This window comes from Oncorhynchus kisutch, linkage group LG6 (genome assembly GCF_002021735.2).
Source record: "Oncorhynchus kisutch isolate 150728-3 linkage group LG6, Okis_V2, whole genome shotgun sequence".
NCBI classification, from domain to species: domain Eukaryota; kingdom Metazoa; phylum Chordata; class Actinopteri; order Salmoniformes; family Salmonidae; genus Oncorhynchus; species Oncorhynchus kisutch.
The window spans coordinates 60,093,184-60,119,094 of NC_034179.2; the positions used below are offsets into that span (position 1 = coordinate 60,093,184).

A 25,911-nucleotide genomic window follows, 5' to 3' on the forward strand; every position below is an offset into this window, starting at 1 on the left:
CTTTGCTATTGTGCACCAACACTATGCTGAAATTGCAAATTGTGATGATTCACGATTCCATGATTTAAATCAATATATTGACACAGCCAATACCTAAGCCCTGGAAACAGCAAAATAGACAAAAAGACATCAGTCAGAAAATAAGTTTTATTGCAATACACAGGTTCTTTTTGCTTTTCCTCTGCTGTGAACTTTGCCTGCCAACACTCCAACACTCAGGGGTTAAGATGGCACCAGGAGACCTTTTGTGTTCCAGACTGCCTACAAACCGGCCACACAACACAAATCAATTTAATACCGCGCCATCTAGTCAGTTGATGCCGTTACTAACCAAGTTTCCATCCAACCTTTTTATGCAAGTAAAGTAGGTCCCATTTAACTTTTTTTATTCAGTACATGGGAATTTAATAGCAAAATAAATATGCATGTGCAGTACGACATCATGCACAGTCTTTTATCCACAACAAGTCAATTTGATAGAAACATCGTGGGAACATGCAAATATTGTTTTTATGCAGATTTTGAATTATTCGCATGAAAAATCGGTTGAATCGGTTATCCGGGCTAGGCCAAAAGCTAACACCCTCCAAATATATGCTGAACCAAAATGCTAATTAAAAGGTGTATAAGTTGATGAGAACCTAGTCATACTGGTTACTGACATTAAAAGGCTTATCCAGGTGTGGTAAGATTTGGTGTGCAACTGCTACGTAAGGCAGCCTGGAACGTGGTGCGGTGTGTGGTTGGCTAGGGGTGACTTAACGTCTCCAAGTCCCCACCCGTATTTTGCCGGTCATGTACTATTCCAGAGTTCACTTGTGTACAGCAGCCGTTTTAATTTAAAACATAGAGGCCTCCGAGTGGACACCATCCTCTGATAACAGCAAGCAATGGTAACAGAGCAGGAAACAACCACAACATACAATACATTCGGCCATTTGCATGGGCGATATATAAAATCATAATGGAATTTATTCCGAACAACAAGAACTTTGGGGGTGGGCAATACATAATGGGTACTGCCTGTGGCTCTTTGCTTTGCACTCGCTAGTTAGTAGATTTTTTGCTTTTTTCTCCCTGAACAAGAGTTTGTTTCTGGCTCCAGACAGAGACTCAAGATAGGTTTGATTATTAGAGGAGAGAGAGAAAAGGAGTGGGATCAAATGGAGGACAGAATGAACATAATATAGGGATATGTGTTATTGTCAAAGTGACAGTAAAGAGTGATTGTGATCACTTAAGGGCTTACTATGACAACCGTGTGCATGGGCAACAGTGGGTCTCAATGCCGACACAAATATACTGAATTCTAAATGGAATTTACAATTTCATTATAAATGTTTTTGGTATAAGTGACTAAAAGAACTCACCCTGCCTTTGTAATCAACACAACATTCAAAACCATGTAATAAAAAAACATTTACAGCAAGAAATAGAACCCTTGCAATGAAACAGAAATTTAACAATTTTGAATGATTGGACAGGAATTTAGCCTGTAAAAATGATTGAGAATTTTCTTCCAGCTTGATAGCCACGGAAAATAAAATGAACAGGGAGGGAAGGACAGAGTGAATAGGGAAAATTAAGAGAACAGAGAATAATAGTGGGCATAGGTTGTGCCCCAAATGGCACCCTGTTCCTATACAGTCCACAAATTTTGACCAGGGCCCATAAACTAGCGTCCTGTCCAGGGGATGTACTTGTACATCAAGCAGCCTCACGCAACAGAAACAAGAGATCCGTTCTGGCTCGGACAAGGGTTACTTATATAGGGAATAGAGTGCATTTTGGGATGCATACATGAATAGATGGGATGGAGGAGCTGGTTCAGTAGAAGACCACGCTAGACTTCCCTCCTGGGGGGTTAAGGACCTTGTTGTGGGAGCGGGGGCGGGGGCCGAGGTGGGGCTCGTGGTCCTTCAGTGAGAGCTCACTAAGGGAGGCCTCTGGCTCTGGCTTCTTGGCCAAGAGAGCAGGTGCCGGTTCCACTGCTACTTTGGTGGGTGTGGGGGGAGGGGAGGCAACGTTCTCTTCCTTCTCCTCCTTGGCCAGGCTCGCCTTTGGCAGAGGAGCTGAGAGCAAAACGGAAAGAGATAAAAAGATGAAACCAAGAGAGATTTACCTGGTACATTAGACTTGGTGTCAATGCATCTTTAAAAAACCGGTGTAATTAATTACTATGCAACTATTTGGTCATTATTATTAGCTCGGTCAACAAGTAATTTCTAGTAACTGTCCGGTTGACAGCGGGCTGTAAAGTGTTAGCCTTAACACATTATCAGTGTCAAACTCACCTGGGGGCTCGGGTATGGGCATGGGACTTTCACCAACAGAAATATTGTCCTGGGAATAATAGGGATAACATGTCAATATAGCCTACACATCGTGTAAATTAGCAATACATAACCATTAGTAATTTGGAATGGGAGAGACAAGGGGGATAAGGGTGGTCTGGATTACCTTTGGCTTGTTGGAATGGGCTTTGACCGAGTGAGGGGCGCTCTCTAACCCCCCGAATATGTTGCTGGTGTTGCCGCCTGAGGGTACGGGTCTCCGTTGCTCGGCTGGGGCATCTGGAGAACCAAATATCCCACTGCTTTTACCTCCTGCATTAAGGACAGCGAGTCAAATATGATTATTATTATTTTTTTACCTGGTGAAATGGCTCTGTCTACATCTTACATTAAAAAGTGAAGATTATTGAAGGCATTGAGGAAAAGGAAGAACAAGTCAAATCTCTACACTCCAACCACTTTTTTTGCGATTAACATTTCAATTGAATTTAATACTCAAACCTCTTATCTGACCCATTACTTGCAACATGACGACTATACCCCCTCCAAACAAATTGAACCAGGCCACAAACCTCAACATACACACACCTAAAGCTCAGTCCTACTTTCACTATGCTACAGCTATGGTTATTGTGAACAGCTTTTTGCACAGCCTGGACTGACATGAGGCAATACATTTCACAGTAACATTTGAATATCTGGGTGTGTGCGGTCATAATTATTTCTAGAACATTCTACCACAGAGGCAGAAGGGCTGAAAGCTGGAAGCCAACCAGCTCGATGTGCAGAGAAACAATAGAAACTCATGATAACATTTTAAATTTAACCATCTGAACCTTGGCCTCAATTTAGACATATTGATCCAGTCATGTGATGTCATTAGATGACATGTGGTCCAAACTTCTTTTAACTAATGAAAATCTCGGTCGCGGGTTCCATCAGGAACATTTTTGCAGCAGAGATTTTAATTTACCGGATATCCATATGCATCCAGTGTGTACCGCATTAGGGTGTCCACCCACTATACTCAAAATCACATTTAGATTGTAATTAATCTTAACAGAATAGAAATTAGCCTGTAACGATGTTTCGCTTCCAAGCGCTACGGAATAAGCTCGATTTAAATACACCAACTGTGCATGATACACATCATTACTCTAGTCTATCAATCCATTCCAAATCTTTATACTATACGACAGCATATGTAGAGTATGTTGATCTTGCCTAGAGCGGCAGCAGAACTGCTAAGACCGGGCCTGAAATAATTTGTATTTATCTAATTTACTTGCATTTGCGGCGGACCTTGGCCTGCTCAAAGTTAGCCGCTGCTGTTGGGAAGTCAAAACTGTCCAACTCCTTGGAGCAGCTTGCAATGAGCATCAGCCTCGCTACTTTGTCCTCAAGAAGGTGTGATCTTGAGGCCATATAAACTCTGTTTTGGAGAAATAATTCCGTCTCGGTGTGAACACTATAAACGGGGATAATCAATATTGTTTTGCAATGGATTCTTTTTGAAAATTCGGACAATTTGGCTGGCAACCATTTCATTTATTGGCTTTTCACTTGTTTATTTTTTGCCAAAAGACAGCATTTACCGGCTAACGGAAACCCTGGCCAGGGTGTAATCCTACACTGGACTCAACAACGAATAGGCTGGGCTGTGGCTCTTACGCATTCAGTTATTTCACTGCATGGAATGACAATGGCCTAACACTGATCGATACTAGGCTAGAATAGATCCTCGGCGTACACATCACTGACAATTTGAAATGGTCCACCCACACAGACAGTGTGGTGAAAAAGGCGCAACATTGCCTCTTCAACCTCAGGAGGCTGAAGAACCAGCTTGGCACCTAAAACCCTCACATTTTTTCCAGGTGCACAATTGAGAGCCTTCTGTGGGGCTGTATCACAGCCTGGTTTGGCAACTGCACCGTCCACAACCGCAGGGCTCTCCAGAGGGTGGCGCAGTCTGCCCAACACATCACCGTGGGTGAACTACCTGCCCTCCAGGACACCTATACCACCCGATGTCACAGGAAGGCCAAAAAGAACATCAAGGACAACCACCACCCGAGCCACTGCCTGTTCACACCGCTATCATCCAGGAGGCGAGGTCAGTAGGGGGCAGCATGCATCAAAGCTGGGATCGAGAGACTGAAAAACAACTTCCATCTCAAGGCCATCAGACTTAAATAACCATCACTAGGCGGCTTCCACCCGGTTACGTAACCCTGCAAATTAGAGGCTGCTGCCCCATAGACTTAAAATCACTGACTACTTTAATCTCTCGGGTAGGGGGCAGCATTCAGAATTTTGGCAAGAAAAGCATGCCCAAATTAACCCGCCTGCTACTCGGGTCCAGAAGATATGATATGCATATAACTGGTAGATTTGGATAGAAAACACAAAAGTATCCAAAACTGTTAAAATAGTGTCTGAGTATATCAGAATTTATTTGGCAGGCAAAAACCTGAGAAAAATCCATTCAGGAAGTATTCTTTTGTTGTTGGTTTTGTGGTTTTCCATTCAATGCCATTACAGTATCCATTGACTTAGGACTCAATTTGCAGTTCTTATGCCTTCCACTAGATGTCAAGTCTTTAGAAATTGTTTCAGGCTTGTATTCTTATAAATGAGAGAGTAAGACCAGTCTGAATGAGTGGACCCTACCGTGTCAGAGCTTTTTCATGCGCAATCCCGAGAGAGTGCATTTCTTGTTTACCTTTTATATTGAAGGCGTTATTGTCCGGTTGAAATATTATAGATAATTTAGGCTAAAAACAACCTGAGGGTTGAATATAAACATCGTTTGACATTTTTCTATGAACTTTACAGATACAATTTGGATCTTTTGTCAGCGTTTGAGCCCGTGGATTACTGAAGAAAACGCAACCAAAACTGAGGTTTTGGGATATAAAGAGACTTCATTGAAAAAAAGGAACATTTATTGAGTAAATGAATGTCTTCTGAGTGCCACCATATGAAGATCATCAAAGGTAAGGAATTCAATTTCTCTCCATTTCTGAGTTTTGTAACGCTTCTGCTTGGCTGGTTACGGTTGTAATAATTTCTCAACTGGGCTATGTTCTGGGCTAGGTATATTCTGGGCTAGGTATGCTTTTGCCGAAATCTGGCACCATGGTTGGATTAACAAGAAGTTAATCTTTAAACCTACGTAAAATATGTTTTGTTTTCTGAAGTTTTATAATGATCATTTCTGTATTTGCCACTCTGAAATATCACTGGATGTTGGCCAGATACCCTAGAGAGGTTAATGATGGTAAACTAGTCACTTTAATAATATTTACATATTTTTGCTTTAGTCATGTATATATGTATTATACTGTATTATATTCTTCTGTATTTTGGTCTATGCCACTGACATTGCTCATCCTAATATTTATATATTCCTTTATTCCATTCTTTTAGGTTGTGTGCATTGTTGTGAATGGTTAGATATTACTGCACTGCTGGAACTAGAAACACAAGCATTTCGCTACACCCGCAATAACATCTGGCAAACATGTGTATGTGACATATTTCAATTTTATTTGGCTGGTTGAGTCTTGTGACACTGAAGTGACCACATAAGAAATTACCTGTTGCCCTTTTCAACACACACGTTTTGGGGAAGAGATTGTGAATAAGTTCACACTCAATGTCTCCTTTTCTGAACCTAAAAAAGGCTAACGTAGCACCGTAGTGGCAGTTTTCACACCACATAGACCTGAAAAGGCTCTGACAGCTCCAGGACCAGGGAGCCCTCTCGACTTGTAGGAATAATCTTCCCTTTCCACTATTGTGCTGACATGAACTGTACTTTCCTGGCTCAGATATTTTCCTTTCACAGTCCTTTCTATCATGGTTCCAGCATCTATGGTGGATGCGTAAACATTCTTTTGTATTAATGACTAAAAGAACAGACTGCCACCCATGGTTTGGAACCATAACCAGGCCAGTGCAAAGCAGCTTGGATCAATTCAGCCCAGTAGTGTGAAAAGGGAATTTGTATGCACAGTAAGGGGCATTTGATTTCTCACCTGGGGGGTTGGTTCGTCTGATGACACCCTGGGGCTCTGGCGGGGCGAAAAGGTTGGAGGCCATCTTGTGGGGCCGTCTCGACGCAGCTGCTTCTTCCTCGTAGCCACCGAACAGGTCGCTGGAGCCACCTCCGGGGGGACGCAAGACTCTGAAAAGAAAACATCAGAATCATGTTGGTTCACAGAGTAGTGGTTTCCAACCTTTTTTGGTTACTGCACCACCAAATGGATTTTGCTCTGCCCAGAGTACCCCCTCATGTGCTTTATCAGTAGGCCTATGGTCTCACGAGTCTTCGCAAGAAACCCCTGTGGATAGGCCAAATACATTAAAATCGATTTTATTCCGAACTAAAGTTTTGTTGCTAAGGATTCCACGACACGGTTAGTCTTTACGGCTGGGACTGCAAGTTTGTGTTCATTTTTGTGTGTGGATTCCGCAAGTGCAAGCTGGCTGTACTACAGACACCTGTCATAATCGTGGGAAAGACTCATTATCTTTTCGTAAAACAACTGGTTGCAGTAAAGAGCCAATCTGGATACGAATGAGATCCTGAGGGAAATTGACAAGTACCAACAGTTTTACGCTATGGAGGAACAACATAGTCCATCATGGAAAGATCCAACCACTTCAAAATAACTTTAAACCCAACAATAAAAAAAAGAAGAAAGATGAATCTACAGACACGGATGATTTACTTACCATTGAGGTAGAGGCTAGTGCTCTGGCTGGAATCCATGCAACACTGAAAAAGTTGTATGAGGAGGTAGCAGGGCTGAGGGGGGAGTATGGACTTCAGCCAGAGTGAAATTCTCATGCTCCAAAGAGAAGACAAGACACTCACATCCAAGGTAAAAATTCACAATTCTAACATGGACTGTCTACTCAGGGAAAACAGGGTGATGAAGGAGTCGCTACTAGATATACAAAGTTGTAGCATGCGTGAAAAATCTTTTTTTCCCTGGGATTCCTTAAAACGCATTCAATAATCCAGAGGGCGCGATCAGAGAATTCATGCAATCCGCCTGGAAACATGGTGGTTTTCCACCGAGCACACAGACTTGGAGTGTGTCCCCGACCGATCACAAAATTTGAACACTACCAACAGAAGGAGCTGATCAAAAGCAGAGGAATGGAGCTCAAAGGGACTAAATTCATTCTCAATGTCCAATTTCCAAGGAAGATAAACGAACGTTGTAAGAGACTATCTAGTGCAAAGACAACAAAGGAAGGATGGTAGGCGTGCCTTTGTCATTGTGGACAAACTCTTTATAGATGGACAGCTATTCCGAGACCGCTCCATAACACCGTGGCTGTACTAAATTCTACAGGGACTACAGGTTACGAAAAAAAAGAAGGTATGGGAACTGCAAAAAAAAAATCGGAACATTATGAAGTGGATATGAACACACACGTACTCAATTACATGCTTGCTTACACATACGGACTTAGGCATACACACACCTGATCTCACTCTCTCTCCCTATTGTCAAGAACTGTTTTATAATTTAATGTGTTTATTGTTTGTCTATCTTTCTTATGTATTTGTATACAAGTTTGTGTTTTCAACAAGCAAGGGGAAGATATCAGAATAGGGGCATTGGGGAAAAATAACATTGTACGGAATACATTTGTACTGTAGTGAAGCCATCTCTAGAGTAATGCAAGGTCTCTTTCATGATCATGTGAAATGTCAATTGCTATGGGAATGCTGGGATGTTTTACCAATTATGTTATAAGTAATCAATAGGCAACTATGATGGTGATACGATATGGATTACAATTATCATCACGAATATTAAGGCTATACGCACTACATGTTACACACAGACACATAACCATACAAATTGGCAAAGTTATTATGTATTTGGATTATTTTTTTATCACACATTGCAGATCGTACACACTCACAATTTCACATCCAATATCATACACAACCTACTTAGATTTGCTACAGACAATATCTGGTCTCAATTTTCTAACATCTGTGGCATTGGCTCACAGGTAAACAGGCAAGGGAATAAAACAAATATTACTAGAACCTATTTCTTGAATTCTAAATATCAGACATTTGAAAGCTCTAGATTTGACATTCATAATACCTCTGATGGCAGTAATTTTACAAGCACTAATTATGGTAAATTTAGACTGAGAATAGTATCTAGTTATGGTAACGGGTGAAATAGATAGCCAGTTATAATTGTAACGGTTTAGCAGATTATAAAAAATAAGATCGGTCTTTACATGGCTAAAAGAAAATGAATATAACATACTGTTTACAGGAAACTCACTCTCCATCCTTAGATGAAGTTGCGTGGAAAAAGGAATGAGGTGGTGAAATAATTTTCTGTCATGGACAAAGGAACTCAAAGGGTGTGATTATATTAATTAATAAAAATTTCGATCTGAATGTGCAAATAGTCAGGATTGATTTGCAAGGAAGGTAGATCCTTTTGAATATGAAAGTGGACGAAAAAGACATTTAGCGCATTAATCTATATGGTCCAAATCAGGATGATCCACACTTCTTCGAAAACATTTATAGCAATTTATGAATTTACAGGCAACAAATGATCTAATCATTATGGTAGGAGACTAACACGGTGTTAAGTACCTCAATGGACCGTAAAGGTAATCACTCTACAAACTATCATCACCGTGCCCTTAAGGAAATCACAAATATTATGGACACATTAGAAATAGTAGATATTTGGGAGACTAAAAAACCCAGACCTAGTGAGATATACGGAGGAGACTTAATCAAGCTAATCGTCTTGACTACTTCATCTCTCTTGCATCAAAGGATAAAAAGTTTTAATAGGAGACAGAATGCGATCGGATCATCATCTATTTGGCATTCACATAACTCTTATAGATTTCCCACGTGGACGGGGATATTGGAAATTTAATCAAAGTTTACCGGAGGACAACTTATTTTTAACTAACATGCTGACCAGACCGGACACGTCGCGTGCGCTGCAAAATAACTGTAGAAATCCATGTTATTCAATTATTGCACACACACTGCTCGTGCGCACTAACGAGCGTCTGCATTGCCAAGGGCTAAAATAGAATTTCAGGTAAAATAACAAATCAATGTTTATATCCCAGGACAAATTAGCTAGCAACAACAAGCTAGCTAAATAGGACAAAATAGCTAGCAAGTGCAAGCTAACTAGCTAAATTGCCATACATGTTTAATGCTTTTTGACCTGTCCCCAAATTAATGTAATTGGTTCAGAGTTTGTTTTGATATTTTAACCTGCGTGTCGTGATCGCGTTTGGTGTAGGTGGATTTTTTTAAATTTTATGCACGGTCACGCATGCACGCAGCCCGTTTGGATTCTGTGGAAGACAAAATAATTTATAACTGAATTTTTCCAGTATAATATAGGTTCAGAAAATCCCCTTATTGTTTGGGATACCTTTAAATTTTCCTTCAGGGGTCATTCAATTCAATATTCATCAATAACAAAACAGTTTCTGGCTAAAGAGACAAGACTAACAAGGGAAATCCATGAACTAATAGCACAGGTAGATAGCAATAAAAACAATACTACAGAGATAGAAAATAAGTTAGAGGAAAAACAAAAAGAACTTGAGAAACTTATTCAAGAACTATCTAATGTAATCTATTGCAAAAATAATGCAAACTGGATGGAATATGGAGAAAAATGCTAAATTCTACCCTAATCTCCAATACAGGAAAGCTAACAAAAATAATTTGTAGAAACTAGTTACTGAAGACAGTCGCCTATGATTCTCTGAATTATATTTTAAAAGAGGAAGCTAATTATTTTAGACAGATGTTCTCTTTTCCGTCTCATCCTCTCCCACAATTAAGATTATGGTAAGGAATTATTTCCAAATAATATAAAAAAATGGAAAATTAACAAATATACAGAACGATGCAAAGGCCAAATTACAGAGGAAGAACTTTGAGTCTATTAAATCCTTTCAGTCTGGAAAAACCCCAGGGCTTGATGGCATAGAGGTACATCAAGTATTTTTTGATATACTAAAAGCTCCGTTGTTAGATTGTTTTAACTACTCCTGTAGAAATGGTAGTCTGTCAGGTACTCAGCAGGAAGGTCTGATTTCTTTATTATTAAAACAAGACCCAGATGGCAAATATAAAGACCTAGTCTACCTAAAAAACTTGAGGCCCCTTGCACTTCAATGTTGTGATGCAAAAATACTACAACTACTAGAAATAATAGAACATCATAAGAAGCCAGGAATGGTATTTAGCGCAGATTTTGAAAAGGCATTTAATAAAGTAAGACCAGATTTGATTTAGAAATGCCTGGATTTTTTCAATTTTGGTAATTCTCTTATAAAATGGGTAAAAATAATGTATAGCAACCCAAGGTGTAAAATAGTAAATAATGGCTACTTCTCAGAGTTTTGAATTGTCAAAGAGGAGTTAAACAACGGTGTCCGCTGTCAACATATCTATCCGTTATGGCCATTGAAATGCTAGCTATTAAAATCAGATCCAATAACAACATTGGGGATTACAAAGCCAAGGCTTAAAAACAAAGGTGTCCATGTATGCCGATGACTGAAGTTTTATATTAAATCCACAAGCTAGATCCCTGTAATGTCTCATTAAAGATCTAGATGACTTTTCTGTACTCTCTGGACTAAAACCTAATTTTGTGTGTACAATATTATCAATAAAAATGGGCTGAGGGTGAAGTAGACATTCTCGGTATTCATATCACAAAAGATAAATAAGGTCTCCACAATGAATTTCAAAAGAAAACTTATAGACAAGATCCTGCAACCATGGAGAATATGAATACCTGTCTATTTATGGAAAATTCCCCTGATTAACTCTCCTTAGTCATACAGTGGGGCAAAATAGCATTTAGTCAGCCACCAATTGTGCAAGTTCTCCCACTTAAAAAGATGAGGCCTGTAATTTTCATCATAGGTACACAACTATGACAGACAAAATGAGAAAAAAAATCCAGAAAATCACATTATGGTGGAAAATAAGTATTTGGTCACCTACAAACAAGCATGATTTCTGGCTCTCACAGACCTGTAACTTCTTTAAGAGGCTCCTCTGTCCTCCACTCGTTACCTGTATTAATGGCACCTGTTTGAACTTGTTATCAGTATAAAAGACACCTGTCCACAACTTCAAACAGCCACACTCCAAACTCTACTATGGCCAAGACCAAAGAGCTGTCAAAGGACACTAGAAACAAAATTGTAGACCTGCACCAGGCTGGGAAGACTGAATCTGCAATAGGTAAGCAGCTTGGTTTGAAGAAAGCAACTGTGGGAGCAATTATTAGGAAATGGAAGACATACAAGACCACTATTAATCTCCCTCGATCTGGGGCTCAACGCAAGATCTCACCCCGTGGGGTCAAAATGATAACAAGAACAGTGAGCAAAAATCCCAGAACCACACGGGGGGGACATAGTGAATGACCTGCAGAGAGCTGGGACCAAAGTAACAAAGCCTACCATCAGTAACACACTACTCCGCCAGGGACTGTAGTGCCAGACGTGTCCCCCTGCTTAAGCCGGTACATGTCCAGGCCCGTCTGAAGTTTGCTAGAGAGCATTTGGATGATCCAGAAGAAGATTGGGAGAATGTCATATGGTTAGATGAAACCAAAATATAATAATATTTTGGTAAAAACTCAACTCGTCGTGTTGAGGACAAAGAATGCTGAGTTGCATCCAAAGAACACCATTCCTACTGTGAAGCATGGGGGGTGGAAACATCATGCTTTGGGGCTGTTTTTCTGCAAAGGGACCAGGACGACTGATCCATGTAAAGGAAAGAATGAATGGGGCCATGTATCGTGAGATTTTGAGTGAAAACCTCCTTCCATCAGCAAGGGCATTGAAGATGAAACGTGGCTGGGTCTTTCAGCATGACAATGATCCCAAACACAACACCCGGGCAACGAAGGAGTGGCTTCGTAAGAAGCATTTCAAGGTCCTGGAGTGGCCTAGCCAGTCTCCAGATCTCAACCCCATAGAAAATCTTTGGAGGGAGCTGAAAGTCCATGTTGCCCAGCAACAGCCCCAAAACATCACTGCTCTAGAGGAGATCTGCATGGAGGAATGGGCCAAAATACCAGCAACAGTGTGTGAAAATCTTGTGAAGACTTACAGAAAACGTTTGACCTCTGTTATATATACCCTTTGTTGGCAATGACAAAGTATTGAGATAAACTTTTGTTATTGACCAAATACTTATTTTCCACCATAATTTGCAAATAAATTCATTAAAAATCAATACAATGTGATTTTCTGGATTTTTTCTCTCATTTTGTCTGTCATAGTTGAAGTGTACCTATGATGAAAATTACAGGCCTCTCATCTTTTTAAGTGGGAGAACTTGCACAATTGGTGGCTGACTAAATACTTTTTTGCCCCACTATCTCAGTTTACTCACTTATGGCACTGCCTACTTCTGATAATTACGTTTTTCAAATCATGAGCAAAAAATATTTCGCTTTATCTGGGACGCTAAACCAGACAATAAAACGTGCCTATCTATATAATGAGTATGAATAGGGTGGGTTGAGATGATTAAATATAAAATCACTAAACCCATCTCTAAAAGCTTCACTCATTCAAAATATTTATTTGAACCCTAAATGGTTCTCAAGTAGATTACGAAAAGCTCATCCATTGTTTAAAAAAATGCCTTTTTGCACATGGCCATGTGTCAATTACGATTCATTGAAAATAATACTTTTTCAAAGTATCTCTCTTTCAAACAAGCATTGCAGAGCTGGCTACAATTTCACCCCCCTGAAAAGGTAAAACAAATATTATGGCTGAACTCAAATGTGCTGGTTGATAAAATACCTGTATTTATGGGAAAGATGTTTGAAAAGGGTATTTTGTTCTTAAATTATATTGTAAATTGGAATAGTAGAGTTATGTCCTTCATGGAGTTAGCAGAATTGTACTGAAAGGTCTGCTCAATCCAAGAGTACAACCAATTGATTACAGCATTGCCCCAAAAATGGAGGTGGGTGGCAGCGGGAGGAGGTAGGGAACAGGTCTGTCTGCCCAATATAAAGGATCAAAAAACTGGCAGAGGAATAAAAAAATAGCATAAATAGGAAAGTATTCAAGTTTCAATTGAGGACCAGGATGTTGACAACTGTGCCAAACAGATTGCAAAATAGTCGGGAAGAGATTGTTGATGTACCGATTCCATGGTATGTGTTGATATATAAAAACACAAGATTCAAGACTTCTTGCTTTTCAGCTAAAATTATTATAGAGAATTCTTGCCACCAACAAAATGTTGAATATTTGGGGCATAAAATCTCAAAGCTCTGCAGATTTTGTGGTGAGGGAGGATACAGAATCAATAGACCATTTATTTTTGTATTGCCCTCGGGTAGTCGGTTTCTGGTCTCAGGTTAAGGAATGGCTGAAAATGCATAGCATTGATCAAAAATTGACCCTAGAAATAGTACTGTTAGGAGATCTGGAGAGACCGGGTCAGTCAATTACTAATACTCTTAGTAAAAGTATTTATCTTCAGCTCGCAATCTGTGGATTCTATTCAATTAGATAGATTGTACGTTAAACATCACAGCATATTTGAAAGATGTGTTGCGTAGAAACCCAAAGTGGGTGGCCAGCAGATATAGATAGAATGGGCTGAGGGAAGCTGCGGGTTGATATATGGAATTGGAGACAAGAGGGAGTGAAGTTGCTGTGTGAGAGATAGAATGATGGTCAAAGATAAAAGTACAAAAAAAAAAAAAACATACAAAAAGTACATTTGAATTACACGAAGTGGCAGTGTTTTTAGAACTAATGCCAGTTTGCCTGAGGCTGATGCCGTGCAGGTGTTTGTTCACATGCATATCCACTAGAGGTCGACCGATTATGATTTTTCAATGCTGATGCAGATACCGATTATTGGAGGACCAAAAAAGCCGAAACCGATTAATCGTATGATTTTTTTTCCTGCTGCATTTGTAAAAATGACAATTACAACAATACTGAATGAACACTTATTTTAACTTAATATAATACATCAATAAAATCAATTTAGCCTCAAGTAAATAATGAAACATGTTCAATTTGGTTTAAATAATGCAAAAACAAAGTGTTGGAGAAGAAAGTAAAAGTGCAATATGTGCCATGTAAAAAAGCTACCGTTTAAGTTCCTTGCTCAGAACATATGAAAGCTGGTGGTTCCTTTTAACATGAGTCTTCAAATATTCCCAGGTGAGAAGTTTTAGGTTGTAGTTATTATAGGAATTATAGGACTATTTCCCTCTATACCATTTGTATTTCATATACCTTTGACTATTGGATGTTCTTATAGGCACTTTAGTATTGCCAGTGTAAGAGTATAGCTTCCGTCCCTCTTTTCTCTCCTCCCTGGGCTCGAACCAGCAACACAACGACCACCATCGAAGCAGCGTTACCCATACAGAGCAAGGGGAACAACCATTCCAAGGCTCAGAGTGAGTGACGTTTGAAACGCTATTAGCGCGCGCTAACTAGCTAGCCATTTCACTTCGGTTACACCAGCCTCATCTCGGGAGTTTGATAAGCTTGAAGTCATAAACAGCGCAATGCTTGACGCACAACGAAGAGCTGCTGGCAAAACGCCCAAAAGTGCTGTTTGAATGAATGTTTACCCGCCTGCTTCTGCCTACCACCGCTCAGTCAGATACTTGTGTGCTTAGTCAGAATATATGCAACGCAGGACACGCTAGATAATATCATCAACCATGTGTAGTTAGCTAGTGATTATGATTGATTGATTGTTTTTTATAAGATATGTTTAACTAGCTAGCAACTTACCTTCAAATCAAATCAAATTTTATTTGTCACATACACATGGTTAGCAGATGTTAATGCGAGTGTAGCGAAATGCTTGTGCTTCTAGTTCCGACAATGCAGTAATAACCAACAAGTAATCTAGCTAACAATTCCAAAACTACTACCTTATAGACACAAGTGTAAGGGGATAAAGAATATGTACATAAGGATATATGAATGAGTGATGGTACAGAGCAGCATAGGCAAGATACAGTAGATGATATTGAGTACAGTATAACATATGAGATGAGTATGTAAACAAAGTGGCATAGTTAAAGTGGCTAGTGATAGATGTATTACATAAGGATGCAGTCGATGATATAGAGTACAGTATATACGTAGGCATATGAGATGAATAATGTAGGGTAAGTAACATTATATAAGGTAGCATTGTTTAAAGTGGCTAGTGATATATTTACATCATTTCCCATCAATTCCCATTATTAAAGTGGCTGGAGTTGAGTCAGTGTCATTGACAGAGTGTTGGCAGCAGCCACTCAATGTTAGTGGTGGCTGTTTAACAGTCTGATGGCCTTGAGATAGAAGCTGTTTTTCAGTCTCTCGGTCCCAGCTTTGATGCACCTGTACTGACCTCGCCTTCTGGATGATAGCGGGGTGAACAGGCAGTGGCTCGGGTGGTTGTTGTCCTTGATGATCTTTATGGCCTTCCTGTAGCATCGGGTGGTGTAGGTGTCCTGGAGGGCAGGTAGTTTGCCCCCGGTGATGCGTTGTGCAGACCTCACTACCCTCTGGAGAGCCTTATGGTTGTGGGCGGAGCAGTTTCCATACCAGGCGGTGATACAGCCCACCAGGATGCTCTCGATTGTGCATCTGTAGAAGTTTGTGTGTGCTTTTGGTGACAACCCGAATTTCTTCAGCCTCCTGAGGTTGAAGAGGCGCTGCTGCGCCTTCTTCACGATGCTGTCTGTGTGAGTGGACCAATTGAGTTTGTCTGTGATGTGTATGCCGAGGAACTTAAAACTTGCTACCCTCTCCACTACTGTTCCATCGATGTGGATAGGGGGGTGTTCCCTCTGCTGTTTCCTGAAGTCCACAATCATCTCCTTAGTTTTGTTGACGTGGAGTGTGAGGTTATTTTCCTGACACCACACTCCGAGGGCCCTCACCTCCTCCCTGTAGGCCGTCTCGTCGTTGTTGGTAATCAAGCCTACCACTGTTGTGTCGTCCGCAAACTTGATGATTGAGTTGGAGGCGTGCGTGGCCACGCAGTCGTGGGTGAACAGGGAGTACAGGAGAGGGCTCAGAACGCACCCTTGTGGGGCCCCAGTGTTGAGGATCAGCGGGGAGGAGATGTTGTTGCCTACCCTCACCACCTGGGGGCGGCCCGTCAGGAAGTCCAGTACCCAGTTGCACAGGGCGGGGTCGAGACCCAGGGTCTCGAGCTTAATGACGAGCTTGGAGGGTACCATGGTGTTGAATGCCGAGCTGTAGTCGATGAACAGCATTCTCACATAGGTATTCCTCTTGTCCAGATGGGTTAGGGCAGTGTGCAGTGTGGTTGAGATTGCATCGTCTGTAGACCTATTTGGGCGGTAAGCAAATTGGAGTGGGTCTAGGGTGTCAGGTAGGGTGGAGGTGATATGGTCCTTGACTAGTCTCTCAAAGCACTTCATGATGACGGATGTGAGTGCTACGGGGCGGTAGTCGTTTAGCTCAGTTACCTTAGCTTTCTTGGGAACAGGAACAATGGTGGCCCTCTTGAAGCATGTGGGAACAGCAGACTGGTATAGGGATTGATTGAATATGTCCGTAAACACACCGGCCAGCTGGTCTGCGCATGCTCTGAGGGCACGGCTGGGGATGCCGTCTGGGCCTGCAGCCTTGCGAGGGTTAACACGTTTAAATGTCTTACTCACCTCGGCTGCAGTGAAGGAGTCCGCATGTTTTCGTTGCAGGCCGTGTCAGTGGCACTGTATTGTCCTCAAAGCGGGCAAAAAAGTTATTTAGTCTGCCTGGGAGCAAGACATCCTGGTCCGTGACTGGGCTGGATTTCTTCTTGTAGTCCGTGATTGACTGTAGACCCTGCCACATGCCTCTTGTGTCTGAGCCGTTGAATTGAGATTCTACTTTGTCTCTGTACTGGCGCTTAGCTTGTTTGATAGCCTTGCGGAGGGAATAGCTGCACTGTTTGTATTCGGTCATGTTACCAGACACCTTGCCCTGATTAAAAGCAGTGGTTCGCGCTTTCAGTTTCACACGAATGCTGCCATCAATCCACAGTTTCTGGTTAGGGAATGTTTTAATCGTTGCTATGGGAACGACATCTTCAACGCACGTTCTAATGAACTCGCACACCGAATCAGCGTATTCGTCAATGTTATCTGACGCAATACGAAACATCTCCCAGTCCACGTGATGGAAGCAGTCTTGGAGTGTGGAGTCAGCTTGGTCGGACCAGCGTTGGACAGACCTCAGCGTGGGAGCCTCTTGTTTTAGTTTCTGTCTGTAGGCAGGGATGGCTTACAGGCAGTCTCCTTGTGGAGTGCAACGAGAGAGAGGCAGGTCGTTATTGCGTTGGACTAGTTAACTGTAAGGTTGCAAGATTGGATCCCCCGAGCTGACAAGGTGAAAATCTGTCCTTCTGCCCCTGAACGAGGCAGTTAACCCACCGTTCCTAGGCCGTCATTGAAAATAAGATTGTGTTCTTAACTAACTAACTAACTAACTAACTAAATATATATATATATATATTTTTTTTAATCTGCCAAATCGGTGTCCAAAAATACAGATATCCAATTGTTATGAAAACTGTAATCGGTCGACCGCTAATATACACACTCATTCAAATAAACACATGCAACACACACATACATGTAATAGCGCCAGACATGCACACAAATGTATACAGTTGGCATTGCGGTTATGATTTCAGTTTTCCTCAATGTCCTTTGTTTTAAATAAAAATAAATATTTTCTCTTGTCTTTTCCTTTTTAGTTCATTCCCTTGGTTGTTGGTGCATTGGGGGGGGGGGGGGGGGGGGGGGGGGGGAATTAACTGTATTTTATTTATAGGGTTCGGGTTCACGTTTTTTTAGCCTGGTGAGAGATTGGTCAACATGCCCTCGAGCAGGGCATTGACCCTGGATGTGTCTGTGTGTCGCTCTGAATGGGAATCTGTTTGATGACTGGTATGATGTAGTTATTGAGCGGCTTCACTGCAAGTACATTGTATGTTTCAAATGTTTAATAAAAACAGTGTTTTATTAATTTTTTTAAATGGAGAATGTACCATAACAAAAAGGTGCATATAGCAAAATCTAGGAATAGAATATGCTGCATGCACAACTTCTTATTTAACCCTCCTGTTGTGTTAGTTTCATGTTAAATAATTGTGTGTCCCCGGTCCAAAATGACCACCTCATTATAGCTGATCGTAAATCCATAAAAATCCATACATTATCACCTAATGTTGTGTTAAATCTTTATCAACTTAAGTTCTTGTGAACATTACAGGTGTTGAAGTTCTATTTGCCATGTATGGCCTTTAGGCCTCATTGACCTGAGCTCATATGACTAATTTGAGTTTAAAGAAAGCATAATGTATGGATAGTTTTGACTATAACAAATACTCAGATGAAACATAGTGCTATTTATCACAGACTACTTTGTGTCAAAGTTTAACAACCACTCTCTCCTCCTCGCCAGTGTCAAGATCAAAGATATGATCAAGCGCCTCAAATACAGTATATTGTTTGGTCATTGCGCTGCCAGAATGAATTGTGAGCAAGGCCTCAATAAAGCTTTATATATCAGAGCTGCGAGAAAAGTTATAATATTTTAACAATGTTCCAATTGTTTGTGAGAAAACCCAACTGGTGTGGTTCCTGTGGGGGAAAGATTATATTGGGGAAAGGTTCACGTGGGGGTTGCCATGAAAGAGAGTGAGGTGTGTGTGCTCAAACACACATGCATGTGGGAGTCTGGGAGAGGAAGTGTGTCCATCTGATGGGCATGTGCCTGAACTCAATTTTATACACTAATTGTAGTCTCACCCATTCATTTTTGACCAGGAACACCACAGGTGTACAAAAGTTAAATTAAACAGCTAAAATGTAATGATAAGCATCAAAGTGTATTTTGTGTGTTCAGATGCCCTGTGTGGACAAAGTCATGGAACCTTATGTCAATCAGGTTTAATTAACTACATTTTTCTGAGAGAAAACTTGTTCCGGTCGAATTGGACCGATTTACACAAAAGGAGGGTTAAGACAGGCCACATTAGCTGTGGCTAAAGACCAAATAATCGAGTTATCTACGAATTGTACCACAGTATGACTGCAGGCTACATAGGCCTACTGACTTAAGTACTGTTTAAAAGTCACATTTAGCGGTGTAGCTGATCACACAACTCAGAGTGACAGAAGCCATATTTAGCCAGTTAGCTGGCTGTTCTTGAAAAGTTCGTAGTGGGGTTAAACAACCATAGTTGAAAGATAAAAAAAAAGGTGAAATATATCCAATTACCCAAACTGTTTAGAAATAAGTTGTTGTAAACTGGGTGTGGGTGATCGTGCCCATTTTGAAAATGCAAGCAACAGAACAATGAGCGTCAAATAAATTAGCTGGCTACGCTGAAAAAAAAAAAAAAAAGATTCCACGAGCTTCCATTTCCGCAGCCCCAAAAAAACCTCGCCCTGCTACATCGGGACCAAAGCCCATAGAAGCTAACTACCTGTACCAGACTAAAAGTTAAGTACTGACAAAACTTAATATTTTATCACTAACTTGTCTTATAACTAGTTAACGTTACTCTCATCAGTGTCATCTAGCAAGCTACATTTGCTTGCGGGCTCGCGGCCAATGAACATACGGTAGTTTTCAAAAACATCATAGCTAACATTAGCTAGTTGCTTGAATTTTGCCTGCTGCAAATAAAACCTATGGGTGCAATTCCATGTTACCTTGAACTTGGCTTTGCGCCATTATCGAGTCCTGAAAACATGTTCGTCGAAGTCATTGTGATGGCTGTCTTCGTGTGGGGGAGAAAGATGTCGTAGCTAGCTCAATTTAAAAAAAGTTTTGTTGCCTTTCAGAAACCGGGCAAAGCCCCCTCCCACTCGATAGGATGAGCCAGCAATGGGAAGAGCCTCAATGGTCAAAAACATTATCAGTCTAAAGGTATGACTTATTTAATTGGTTAAATTACTAAGGCTATAACGCCCTCTTTCAATTGTGATTTGGCTTTCCGCATGTCTGTCAAATTGGGTGCACGAGGTTTTACTCGCCTGGAATGGCCCGGTCTTTGAGCGGCATTTCCATAACTGGAAAACAAACCAACATTAAAAGTTGAAACGGTTCCATGTATGCAGTTTTCATTTAACTTTTGTTTATTTTATGTCTTTCACTTGCTTTGACAAGGTAAACATCTGTTTCCCATGCCAATAAAGCCCCTTGACTTGATAGTAAATTGGTGGCGCATGTCAAATCATCTATCTATCTATCTATCTATCTATCTATCTAGACTAGATTATATTTTTATGGCCCATTTCTATACCCAATTTTGCAGATGAAGGGGTTCGATTAATCTCACCCGGGTGCCCGTGTAGGCGTGTTATGCACTGACAAAAAGGCAAAAAGTTGATTGCATTCGATTTGGAACCGGGCTGCCTCCCGGGCTTGAACTAGTAGGTTCCGGGCTCTGTCCGGCGACAGCGAAGTCGGCTCAATTAAGCAGGTGTGGTAATTTGTATAGCGCTTTGAATTACAGCAAGAATCTCAAAGTAGCTCGTAAAACAACAAAACATTTCAGTGAGCCCATTTGACATTTTTGTCTGGAAGATCTTCCACGGCCATCCACAGAGCAGAGGCAGGTGAAAGTCCCCACTGGGTCCACGTCTCTTCTGACTGAGGCCCAGATAAACGGTTGAGCAGGGGGGAAACAAGTCAGAAGCCAGGACAGTTGGTAAAATAACTGACTTTACAGTCTTGCACTGTTGTGGATCAATCAATCAAAACATAGCTGGCAAAATAAGAGTTTATTTAAAAAGATTCCGCCAAAAAACGATTAAAATATGTACAATATTTAGAGCTTTCTGCCTTGGCGACCTCACAGCTCCAATGGCAACCATGGATTCTGGGTGTTCCAATGCGAAAGTGATTGCTTTTGATAAAAACGTTTAATCTGTCTTCCCAATTAAAACTAGCGAGAAAATGCAAACGTTTATTTTAGGATTTTTTTGACGATGCACCTTGTTGTCAAAATGACCGAATGGCGCAGATTACTGTTCGATTTGAGAAGGGCACTCCTCCCTGCTTTCGCCCGATCACGTCACATGTTTTGGCCCGGTTTAACCCGGGCGAATGTAAAATAACTCCCTGCTCACTCAACAACGTATGTAGATTGTGATATCCAATTGGTTCATTTGCATCATGCTTCTCATCAACAATTTGAGCTCTTGGATGTTAATCATATGTCTTTCTCCCTCAACTGACCAATCAGGAGGTTTGTTTTCGAGTTGAAGTGGGCGTGCTTGTGCAAGAGAGGGACTGTCAATCGGAGTTAGTTTAGCTTGCAACGTTTTCTTATGAAGACGTGAACACTAAAGTCAAGAAAAGGTAATTTATGAATTGCTTAAATTCTATATCTCACAAAAACTGAATTCAATACTGTGCATAATGTCGTGTGAATTTGTGCTTGAGACTATTTGTTTGCTATTAAGTAACGTTAGTTGGCTGGGTTTTGGCCGCACATCGCTAGCAAACGTGGCCAAAAAAACTTAGCTATCTAATGTTAGCTAGTAGCTAGCACCCGTGCAGCTGCTTTTTGGAGTGTGTAACCCGCTCCTCCTAAAATGTATCGAAATGACACGGGTTACAAGAGGAAAGATAACAGCTGATTATGTCTACTGATTTATCATCTGAGGAGGTGAGGATAGCAACCACAAAATAAAGCAATCAATCAATTAGCTACTGCTATACTTCTGCAGGAAAATTTTAGTTTGATAAGTTTGATCACTATTAGGTTGGACAATCATGATTAGAGAACACATCTGACAGTAATACGACATTATTGTTTGTGTCTTGTTTCCCTTAATGTGAATGTATTTAAAATATTTAAGGGTGCTTATTATTGTATATGTGAGACGTGCCACTTGTTTTAAAGGTGTAGGCACAGTAGTAATGTTCCTGCCCTCAAAATATTTGGAGATGGGTGAATCATAAAAAGGATGAAACACCTGTATCCGTGCGTGTCATTATGTTAGAAGTAATATGTTACTTGCAAATTATAGAGACGTTAAATGCAGTGTTCGATCTATATGTGTATGGTGTGACATTATTGTAGTTGAACACTCATAATATTCTATTGATTCGAATGCTTGTGGTTAGTTTCTCCAAGTGTACTTTATTTAATATGATGTATAAGGTATCCGTTGTTGCTTTCTGAAGCTGAGTTAATATCAGAAACAACTTTTTGATGCAGTTAACATAATGTCGTCGAACATCTTAATGATGAAAACAATTCTGGTGATGATGACGTAGTGATAAGCAAAGTTGAGACTGCGAGCGTTCTCTGCTCTTTTGTGGCTGTAATAAAAACTAAAACCAGCTAGCTTATTATTCAGATTACATTTAGCGTTTAAAGTGTGTTATATAGTTACATTTTTGGTCAAATATTTCAGCCTATACCGACAATATTCACTTTGTTTAAGGCAATAAATGGAGTAATATTGTGGTACTCCGATAGTGAACAGTTGAGCTGCGCAGAGAGTTCAATTCAGTCGAAGCTTGAGCGAGGAGAAGACAGTCGCGGCTTAGACCCTGTTCGTGCTTTGAATATGCCCAATTTTATATACTGTTGCATACCAAAACCGTCGGTTCGATGGTGAAAAGAAAGAAGACATCATCTGCTGTCGAAGAGCATGAAAATGGGTAACCTTGTCTGATAAAGAAGCACTTTAAATAGAGGTCGAATGTATCGAAAGGTTTTACGTTGTCGTTTCAGCGGGCGCTAAACTCAGGGGCGCTCGTATTTGAATTTCGGATAAAAATAAAACCATGTAAACTGTTAGAAGTTTAAGATAACTAACAAAAACACACGAGCAATGTATATTTATATTTTGGCTTTCAAAATGTAAATGAAAACACAGACCCAATTTTCGTGTTTCGATGGGACGGTGAGAGGGGATTTGAAACAAACAGCGGCGGCCATGTTGAGAGAAAGAGAACGTCGTCTTTTTTAAGTTGATTTACGTTGTGATGTCTTTTAAATTTCAATCATGTGTGTTGATTGTGTTTTGCCAGGATGACAGTTGGGCTGAGAGACGGCATCGGTGTCGATGGCCCGAATAATTCGGGCAGAAAGCTTGAAGGTTGTGACGAGGAGGAGAGCGGAGATCAGGGGAGCGAGGAGCGTAGTACAAAGAGAGACGAAGTGGAAATTCTTAATCCTTCAACTACGGGCTGCTCCAGTTCAGCACCGGTTATTACCACCTCCGTATCGAACCCATCTGGACCTTGCTCGAGCCGACAGCCCCCGTCCTCGACAACACCCACCCCACCGAATCACGACCAGCATCATTTTTTGAGATCCAGCGTTCGACCGCCGAGCAAACGAATCCGGAAGGATTCCATCGCCCCAACTATCAATGGTCACAGCGGGGCAAAATCGAAAGGTATGCCGTGAAAGTGTTTGTGCTTGGGGGTCACATGTTTGTCTGTGTTACAGGAGTACCCCATCCCTCTTCTCCCCGTTGGTAGTGGACTTAGCTACTTTTGCTAATCCATTGATGATGGTTGAATATGGTCAGTGTTTAGAATGCAGGATATTGCGTTTATGCTGGCACTATCTAAACAAAACGGAGACATTAATTGTTTCTAGGCAGGAGCCTGGAAACCATCATTAACTGCATTCAAGTTGCGAGGCCATCCCATATTATTGCTTATGAGAGGGAGCTCATATAGGATAACTCTTTATGAGTTGTCAGCATTAATTAATATTTTATTAAATGCTAATGTTGTGTTATTGGAATAGTACTCAACTCAGTACTAATTATGACTCAACATATTATTTTTAGAAGCAGTGCTCACTCTGTTGAGGATTGGGTTGTCTGTCCCCCCTGACCTGCACATTGTGAGGTGAAGGCCAGTGTTGCTCCAAGCCAGCCTTGAGTGTTGTTTTTGGAACTTCGCTCCACTCCTCGTTGCATGCCTGGCAAATGGAACAGACTTGTTTTCCTGCTGCCTCACTTTGCCAGCACTTCAGCCACAAGAGGGGAGGGTCTCAGTGGTGTGTTTTTGTAGGACAATTATGTTGTATGTGACACACTGGCCTCAGTCTGACTATTTGTGCTAAAACGGATATTTACGTTAAAAAAAAAAGTTATTGGTCTCTCTCGTTTTATTTGTCACATGCGCCGAATACAACAGGTCTTTGAGTGAAATGCTTACTAGCCCTTAACCAACAATGCTTTAAGAATTTTTAAGATGTTTTTTTTATTAAGGGTTAAGTAAATAAAATAAAAACATTTTAAAGTGACAAATAATTAAACAGCAGCAATAAAATAACAAGCGAGGCTATATACATGGGGTACCGGTACAGAGTCAATGTGTTGGGGCACAGGGTAATTGAGGTAACATGTACATGTTGGTAGTGTTAGTAACTATGCATAGATAATAAACAGAGGAGCAGCAGTGTAAAAGAGGGATCTGGGTAGCCCTTTGGTTAGCTGTTCAGTAGTCTTATGGTTTGTGGGGTAGAAGCTGTTAAGAAGCCTTTAGAACTTATAATTGGCACTTGGGTACCGCTTGCCGTGCGGTAGTAGAGTGAACAATCTATGACTAGGGTGGCTGGAGTCTTTGGCAATTTTTAGGGCCTTCCTCTGACATGGCACACTGCCTGGTATAGAGGTCCTAGATTGCAGGATGCTTGGCCCCAGTGACGTACTGGGCCGTACGCACTACCCTCTGTAGTGCCTTGCGGTCGGAGGCCGAGCAGTTGCCATACCAGGCGGTGATGCTCTCGATGGTGCAGCTGTATAACCTTTTGAGGATCTGAGGACCCATGCCAAATCTTTTCAGTCTCCTGAGGGTAGTAGGCTTTGTCGTTTCCTCTTCATGACTCTTGGTGTGTTTTGGACCATGATAGTTTGTTGATGTGGACACAAAGGAACTTGAAGCGCTCAACATGTTCCACTACAGCTCTGTCGATGAGAATGGGGGCGTGCTCAGTCCTCCTTTTCCTGCAGTCCACAATCATCTCCTTTCTCTTGATCACGTTGAGGGAGAGGTTGTTGTCCTTGCACCACACGGCCAGGTCTCTGGCCTCCTCGCTATAGGCTGTCTCATCGTTGTCAGTGATCAGGCCTACCACTGTTGTGTCATCGGCAAACTTAATGATGGTGTTGGAATCATACCTGGCCATGCAGTCATGAGTGAACAGAGAATACAGGAGGGGACTGAGCACACATAAACTGTCACAAACCATCTCAGGGAAGCTTGTCTTGCATACTCGTCGTTCTCACCAGGGTCTAGACATGACCGAAGTTCGCCGTCGTTACTGACTTCAGTGGGCAAATGCTCCCATTCGATTGCCACTGGCACGCTGGAGAAGTGTGCTCTAAATGGATAAATTCCTGTTTCAACTACCTGGCAGATGGCAGACAGTGTGGATGGTGTCATGTGGGTGAGCGGTTTGCCGAGTGCTCCATGATGGGGTTATGATATGGGCAGGAATAAGCTACAGACAACGAACACAATTGTATTTTGTTGAAGGCATTGTTGG

The 25,911-nt window shown here is 41.2% G+C and overlaps 2 protein-coding genes across 5 annotated transcripts in view; one reads left to right on the forward strand and one right to left on the reverse strand.

Moving 5' to 3' along the window:
• Window positions 1-128: 128 nt before the first annotated feature.
• jpt2 (Jupiter microtubule associated homolog 2) lies at window positions 129-20,300 on the reverse strand. Its single transcript, XM_020486092.2, has 5 exons — window positions 20,093-20,300; window positions 6,338-6,486; window positions 2,461-2,606; window positions 2,295-2,343; window positions 129-2,072 (listed from the first exon to the last, which is right to left on the reverse strand). The coding sequence occupies exons 1-5, from the start codon at window positions 20,146-20,148 to the stop codon at window positions 1,828-1,830; spliced, it is 645 nt and encodes a 214-aa protein (XP_020341681.1). The 5' UTR covers window positions 20,149-20,300; the 3' UTR covers window positions 129-1,827.
• cramp1 (cramped chromatin regulator homolog 1) overlaps window positions 19,800-25,911 on the forward strand; it is a 58,019-nt gene continuing 51,907 nt past the window's right edge. The window contains exons 1-4 of one of the 4 annotated variants that reach the window (XM_020486090.2): window positions 19,800-19,879; window positions 20,225-20,309; window positions 21,631-21,746; window positions 23,433-23,803. In XM_020486090.2, coding sequence (XP_020341679.2) covers window positions 23,434-23,803 — 370 coding nt within the window. In that variant the 5' untranslated portion in view covers window positions 19,800-19,879; window positions 20,225-20,309; window positions 21,631-21,746; window position 23,433. Of the gene's footprint in view, window positions 19,880-20,224; window positions 20,310-21,630; window positions 21,747-22,863; window positions 23,061-23,432; window positions 23,804-25,911 lie in introns of those variants that run through there. The other 3 variants (XM_031827038.1, XM_031827039.1, XM_020486089.2) reach the window with 3 other exon arrangements.